The following is an 8288-nucleotide window of genomic DNA, read 5'->3' on the forward strand; positions in this document are numbered from 1 at the left end:
GGGTTTTTGTTTTGCATCAAATTAATTTCATTCAATCAAATTAAAACTGATAAAACTGCTATTGTAGGACACAAATATATGTTGATCAATTCGTGTTATTGAGTTACAAATCACTGTATGATCCACGAGAGCATGCATGAAATAACATGTCTCACAAATTAAAGCACACTTATTACAGTATCTATTGTAAAGATTTGATCATTATCTTTGAATTAATCATCACCATAAAAAATAAAATCTGGAGGCTCAAGTTTGGGTTTAAGTTACTTGGCTTTCTTGTGCGCAGAAATATACAATTTTGTGTTAAGTTTCAAACAAGATATAGTCAATCTGGTGAGTCTGAGGAACATAGATTTAGGAATGTCGTCAATCATATCTTAGCGTGAAGCCGATGGACTAACAACTAACCTGATAAGAATGAAAATTTTAGGATTAGGACAAAAAAAAAAAAAAAAAGAGTTTGATAAAAATCAGCCCGATAACCCTCGAAATCAATAAGTCTGATGGCTCGGACGGGCTAGCATGAAATTTAGTAGAGTAACATAATAGCTTGAGTCTCTTAAGACTGTTCTTTGTTTCACAAGTAATATTGAACAAAATATACATGAATTTTTTTTTTTTGAAAATATACATGAATTATTTATACATAAGCTCATCTTTTAGTTTTTTTTTTTTATTATTAAAATCGTAAATAAAATTTTGATAAATATATTATGAAATTATTACAAAATAAAATATTTTTTATGAAATTAAATAATAAAAAATAAAAACTTATTATAATTAGTACATTAGTATATTATAGTGCAAAAAAAAAAAAAAAAAAAAAAAATCTACTCTTTCAATATTCATAACTTAAAAATACACGAAAAATACACATGAATAAATATCTATATCTAGGAATCTTTTTCTCTCAAGGGTTTCTGGAGCTTTTCTTCGTTTCTTCTAGGGTTTCTTCCTAGTTTTCCGATCTAGCCTTGCTTGTTCCGGTGATTGGTGCGTCTGTTTCTGTTTGTTCACCGTGCGACTGCAGGGTGATGGAGCGATGGACGAACGCTGCTGCTGAGGAGGAGTTGGTGGAGGGATATGCGGGGATTACCCTGCATGACGAAGAGGATGTGTTGGTTCCGGCTGGGGAGACCGTCGCGGAGGAGACGGGAGAGGACCGACGTACATGGGTGCTAGTTGGCAGGTTTTTGACGAGACGAATGGTCAAACTGGAGTTCATGAAGGAGGTGTTGGCCTCCGTGTGGCAGCCCGTGTGTGGTGTGCAGGTCTCAGAATTACAACCTAATTTGTTTGTTTGTTTTCTATCATCAGACGGACTTGAAGCGTGTGTTAGATGAGGGGCCATGGTCGTTTGATAATCACACCTTAGTGTGTAGACCGGTGGAGGATGAGGTACTTCCGGTGGATGTGGTGCTTGATAGTGTTGATATGTGGGTCCAGGTCTATGGACTCCCAATGGGTATACATCCATGGTCATACAGGAGCAGGTTGGTAATTTCCTTGGTGGGTTTGTGAAGGGGGATGAGAGGTTTGATGACCGGCCGTGGAAGGCGTTTTATCGGATCCGTGTCAGTATTCCGGTGGCTAAGCCCTTGCGGCGGAGGATGAAGTTGGCAAAACGGGATAATACGTGGTGTTTGGTGAGCTTCAAGTATGAAAGATTACACACTTTTTGCTTCTTTTGTGGCTTGTTAGGCCATTCATACAAGTTTTGTTTGCAAGCACGTAATTCAACACTCACGGTGGACCAATATCCGTATGGGGTTGAGATGAAGGGCGGATTGCAGCGTGGACCGAGGCCGATTGGCCATTCTTGACTAATTCCGGTGGGGGAAGAGGGAGGAGGTGGTTGTGGTTGGGGGGATGCCGGTTGGCTCAGGGGTGGATGGCGGGTTTGTGGGTGGTCCGGTAGGGCAGCCGGTGGCGGGGGAGGGAGTGACGTGCGGACCGAAGATGCGGAGGGAGGAGGGGCGGGATGGTGAGGGAGTTGGGGGTGGGGGGGGGGGGGTTGGTGTGGATGTGGCAATGACAGACATTTCAAAAAACTTGTTCATGGCGGGTTCTGGTTCCCAGACCCGCCCGTCATTATGAGTACTTTGAGCTGGAACTGTCATGGCTTGGGTGATCCACGAACAGTTCGGGAAGTGCTGGATATGGCATCCAGGAAGAAGCCCGATTTTATTTTCGTGATGGAAACGAAGGTTGGTAGAGAACATGCTGAGCGGTTACGTGTGAAGTTGGGGTTTCAGGGTCTGTTCTATGTGGATAGTAGGGGCTTGAGTGGTGGCTTGGCCTTGTTGTGGAAAACGAATGATACGGTTAGTCTGCTAAGTTATTCCAGAAACCATGTTGATGTAGTTATACGGATTGATGGTTTTGCGCACTGGAGGATCACGGGATTTTATGGTTTCCTGGATCGTAGTGATAGAGAGGAGTCATGGAATCTTTTAAGACACTTAAGGTCTCGCTCTACGCTGCCTTGGGTGGTTTTGGGGGATTTCAATGACTTGTTCTTCCAGTATGAGAAGAGGGGACGTTTTCGGCATCCTGAATCTTTATTGAGGGGTTTTGGGGAAGCGCTGGAGGATTGTGGTTTGGTATAGATCCCTATGATTGAGTACCAATTTACCTGGGAAAAGGGGGAAGGCACTGTGGCTTGGGTGGATGAGAAGTTAGACAGGGTTGTGGCGTGTGATGAATGGCGGGGGGTGGTGGAGGGTGCAAGGGTCTATAATATACTCACTAGGAGATCGGACCATTCGTCTCTATTCCTGGACATTCGGCCAGGTGTGGGGATCCGAGTAGGGCCTCGACAGTTTCGCTTTGAGATGGCCTGGTTGCTGGATGAGGGCTGTAGGGAGGTGGTAGAGGAGGCGTGGGGACATGGGGTGGAGGATTTGCAGACCCGATTGGAGAGGTGTGGTATGAGGCTTCAGAGTTGGGGCGGTGATCGTTTCCATAAGTTTGGTGAGTGGATCGCTAGTTTCAAGAAACAACATATGAGTTGTCGGGGCCGTCTGAGCCCTCAGGCGTTAGAGGATTTTTGCCGTCTAGAAACTGAATTGGTGAGGCTTGAGAAGCAAGAGGATGTATTTTGGAGGCAAAGAGTTAAGCAGCACTGGCTTCGTGGGGCGGATGCAAATACTCGTTTCTATTACAGGTATGCTTCTGCCCGTAAACGTAAGAATACTATTTTACGCCTTAAAGAAGATTTGGGTGGATGGGTAGATGGTGATGCAATGAAACCGGTTGTAATGAATTATTTTAATGACATTTTTACTGCTAATCCGGTTGTGAATGATGGGGCAAATTTTTTTGCCTCTATCCACACTCGTGTTACTCAGTCCCATAATGATTGGTTGAATCGGCCTTATGATCTAGGGGAGGTAAGGGATGCTTTGTTTGCTATGTTTTCAGACAAGGCCCCGGGTCCGGATGGAATCAATCCGGGCTTTTATCAGAAATTCTGGGATGTTGTTGGGACAGATGTCACTGGTTTTGTGCTGGAGTCTTTAAATACGGGGTCTTTGCCAGTTGGCCTTAATGAGTCGAATATTGTGCTTATTCCTAAAACGCAGTCCCCAGAGTTGGTAACTGATCTGTGTCCGATCGCCCTGAGTAATGTTGTGTATAAGGTAGTTGCGAAAGTTATTGCTAACCGTATGAAGCCCCTGTTGGGTGATATTATTTCTGTTTCGCAAAGTGCTTTTATCCCTGGCAGGTTGATAACGGATAATATTTTGGTTGCTGCTGAGGTGGGCCATTTCCTGAATAGGAAACAGTTGGGAAAGGTGGGATTGGGAACCCTGAAGTTAGATATGACGAAGGCTTACGATAGAATGGAGTGGTCGTTCTTGAGGAAGATGATGTTGGCGTTGGGCTTTCAGGTGAGGTGGGTGAACTTGATTATGGAATGTGTTACTACTGTATCATATAATGTTATGATTAATGGTGTGTCTGGAGGTCAGATAACCCCGTCTCGTGGGCTCTGTCAGGGGATCCTTTATCCCCATATTTGTTTATTATCTGTGCAGAGGGGTTATCATTGTTATTACAGCAGGCTCTGGATAGAGGTGTTGTCCATGGATTAAGGGTGGCGAGAGGGGCCCTGCTCTCTCACATCTCTTTTTTGCGGATGACAGTTTATTGTTTTTCAAGGCAAATGTTGGTGAGGCACAGGCGATCAAACGGTTTCTCTCATTTTATGAGGAGCTCTCTGGCCAGACCATTAATTATCATAAATCAAATATTTGTTTTAGTAGAAATACTCAGCAAGCAGATAGGGATATGGTGGCTGCAGTATTTGGGGTTCAGCGAGCGGTGAATTTTGGAAAATATTTAGGCTTGCCGGCTTTTGCCGGTGTTTGCATATGTGGGGGATAAGGTGAGACAAAGAATAGGCTCCTGGAATAAGAAACTTCTGTCACGGGCAGGGAAAGAAGTTTTATTGAAATCTGTGGCTCAAGCAATGCCAACTTTTACTATGAGTGTGTTCCTGTTGCCTGATTCTTTGTGTAAAAATCTGGAGCGTGTTATGAATAGATTCTGGTGGCGTAATGGGATGGATGGAGGTGGAATTCATTGGCTTGCTTGGTTGGGCTTCAAGGATTTGAGAGTTTTCAATATAGCTATGTTGGGCAAGCAGGGTGAGAGGTTTCTGACTAATCCGCAATCGTTGGTAGCAAAGGTGTATAAAGCCAGGTACTACCCAAATTCTGATTTTTTGAATGCCTCTGTTGGAAATAATCCAAGCTTTTGTTGGAGGAGTATTATGGCTGCACAGGGCTTGATTACTCGCAATATCAGGCGTAGGATTGGGAATGGTAATACCACGTTGGTATGGGGTGATCCGTGGTCAATAGGGGATTCTGAACCAAGGATTGTGTCGGATAAACCCCCTCATTTGGGGGAGGTTAAAGTGTCTGGATTAATAGACCCCGCATCCTCTACCTGGGACATTCCTTTACTTAATGAGTTATTTTCACCCGGAGATGTAGATCGGATTTCTACAATACCAATTAGTCCTGCCTTTGATGATATGTGGTATTGGCATGGGGACTCCAAAGGAATTTACACAGTGAAAAGTGCTTACCGTGATTTAATGGGGACCGTTATTGTGCCCCCCAGTGGCTTCTCATCTTGGAATAAAATTTGGAACCTGAAGGCACCCCCTAAGTGGAAAGTTTTCTTGTGGAGAGCCGTGAGGGGAGTGTTTCCCACCACTATGAATTTATTCAATAGGAGGGTAGAAGTCCCATTAGCATGCCCTTTGTGTGCTCTATGTTCTGAAAATGTTTTACACTCTTTGGTACAATGTGATTATTCTAAATGTGTGTGGAATGTTTCGGGTTTAATAGTGCAGAATACGGTGGGAGATGATTTTGGTGCATGGCTTCAGTTGGTATTGCAAAATGTTGATGAGAATCAATTCACTTCTATGGTGGCCATTATGTACCATATTTGGTTGCAACGGAACTCGGCGGTATGGGAGTTCAAGGTGGGAAGGCCACGGCAGGTGCATGCAATGGCGTTGGCATCTCTTCACGCGTGGCGTGCGGCTACGAATGGTCCAGGTCAGCAGCAGCAGTCTGCTGCATCCAGTGCCGCTGCTGGGCAGTCGCCCTCGGCGCTACAATGCTCCTTTGATGCGGCTTTCTCGGCCGCGACAAGGAGAGGGGCTTTTGGCCTTGTGTTGTAAGACGCGGATGGTGTTTTCATTGCGGCCAAGAACGGCACTCTACCGTTATATCAGGGACCCTTTATGGCGGAGGCCTATGCGTGTAAGGAGGCCCTATCTTGGCTTAGAGATCGTGGGGTTACGGAAGTTGTGCTTCGGACATACTGTTCGAACCTGTGTCACGCTCTTGTTAATTCAGCGACTGAGTTTCACACTTATGATGGTATAGTTGTTTCAGCATGTCGAGACTTGACGAATTTATTAGTTTCTTGTTCAGTTATTTACATTCCCCGTACTTCAAATGTTTTAGCTCATTCGTTAGCTCAGGCAGCCTCTGTGCAGGCGAACTCTTTGATGTGGGAGGATGTTCCTCCTGCTTTTGTTTCGGCTTTGATTGATTAATATATGCAGCAGATTACTTAAAAAAAATAATCTATATCTATATATATATATATATATATATATATATATATATATATATATGTATGTATATATATACTAATAAGAGCCCAAGAGAGTTAGGCCTATAATGGGTAGAAAAAATGACGGTCAAATTTTTTAATCAAATGAATGGCTCAGATTGATCAGATTTTAATTTTTCCTTAAGATGTCCTAAATTATCCTTAATGAATATGATTATCCGTTAACTTTTCCGTTAAATATTATGTTTTCCGTTAATTTCTGTTAGTTAACCGTTAACTTACTCATTGATTTCAATAAGAAAGGTCTTAGGTTCGAACCTCATCTCAATCAAAGTTGGCATAATTAGTACTCTATTTTACTCTCATTAAATTAAATAATAATTTAGTAGCTACAACAAAAAATAATACATATGCATTTCTTTAATTTAGAATTATGTGTCTACAATGTCTTTATTCAAAAAAAAAATTATTCATTATCAATAAATTAAATAAAAGAAATAATTTCATTAGTTATATTGTCTTTATTTTTCTCCAATATAAAAATTCTTTACATTCAAATTCATCAATTGATTATATTCGCTACATTGTCCCTACAATGTCTTTATTAAAAAAATATTCATTATCAATAAATTAATTAAGAAAAATAATTTTATTAGTTATATTGTCTTTATTTTTCTTCAAGGTAAAATTACTACATTGTCTATTATCTTTTTTGTGCACTATTTTTTAATTAAATATCAAAGTTAGAGTACAAAATAATGCTATATATTTATTTACCAAGTATTTTATTAATACCATGAAAAAATTTTAAAAATATAATTAATAAAGCCAATCATATTAACTACTTGAGGAATTTGTTAACAAAGAGAGTATTCAAATCACACAACAAATTGAAGTGAGAACTATCTCGCAATGTCCTTGTTTGACAATTAGTAGTTAGCGATTAGCGTTAGCGGATTTGACCAGCGAATTATATCAACGGTCGGTAAAAAGATATTTGAAAAAATTAGTCATTTAGATTAACATGTAAAATGAACTAAGGGTATACATATAATAATAATAATAATAATAATAATAATAATAATAATAATAATAATAATAATAATAATAATAACAATAATAATAATTGTTTTTAAAAAATTATATATATATATATATATATATATATATATATATATATATATATAATTAAGCCAATCATATTAACTAATTGGGAGATTTGTTAACAAAAGTGTATTCAAATCACACAACAAATTGAAGTGGGAAACTACCTTGCAATGTCCTTGTTTGGGAATCAGCAGTTAGCTCTTCAATATTAGTATATATTTAATATTTTATGCCCTAATTTTTATTTGCTCTCCCTTATGTCCCATATTTGGTTTCAACAATACCTATACAATTATTTTATTGACAATTATAATTAATCTTGACTATATTATCTTGCATTTGTAAACTTAGAATTACCAATTTAAATACGCAAATTCAACATTCAATTATTTATGCATAAACAATTCCAATATAATCTTGACTATATTATCTTGCATTTGTAAACTTAGAATTACCAATTTAAATACGCAAATTCAACATTCAATTATTTATGCATGAACAATTCCAATATAATCTTGTCTTGATATACTTTAATGCATTTATTTTTTTAAAAAAAAATATTAGATATTATCTCAATCGTACAATGCGCATAAAAGACTAGTATAAAATAATAAATATGTAATATCACAATATCACAATTAACATAATTTTTAGTTAAAGTGGAACATATTCTTTAATTTAGTGAATTATGATAAATTAATAATTGCTGGAGAGGAAGAGTTAATGTGGTTGTTATCCGAAGAGAGAAGTGGAAAGAGAAAGGGTGAGGCTACGTTTTCAAAAAAAAAAAAAAAAAAAAAAAAAGGTGGAGCTACCAAAATGGATAACGTTGATGATGTAGTCTGCGGGGTCAAAGTAAAGTGGAAGATGTTGGGAGAATCATGATGGATGGAAGTGGATGTTATTGCTTGGGTTGGGTAGTGAGATGATATGATGCATGATGATGAAATTAAGTGCAATCTAATATTATCAAATATGGTAGAATCGAAATAGTTTGGTTGGTGTTAGTGGCTGTACACTCTCATTTTTAAGAGGGGTCGAAAGTGCGAACTCCTAATTTTATATCGTGCACCAAA

General features: G+C 39.2%; 1 protein-coding gene across 1 annotated transcript; it reads left to right on the forward strand.

The window, feature by feature from the left end:
* Window positions 1-2093: 2093 nt before the first annotated feature.
* Window positions 2094-5704, forward strand: LOC109147192. Its single transcript, XM_019294828.1, has 4 exons — window positions 2094-2603; window positions 2646-3893; window positions 4165-4305; window positions 4349-5704. Exons 1-4 carry the CDS (start codon window positions 2094-2096, stop codon window positions 5702-5704), a joined length of 3255 nt encoding a protein of 1084 aa, XP_019150373.1.
* Window positions 5705-8288: the final 2584 nt, after the last annotated feature.

This window comes from Ipomoea nil, unplaced genomic scaffold (assembly GCF_001879475.1).
Source record: "Ipomoea nil cultivar Tokyo-kokei standard unplaced genomic scaffold, Asagao_1.1 scaffold1978, whole genome shotgun sequence".
In the NCBI taxonomy this organism is placed as follows: Eukaryota; Viridiplantae; Streptophyta; class Magnoliopsida; order Solanales; family Convolvulaceae; genus Ipomoea; species Ipomoea nil.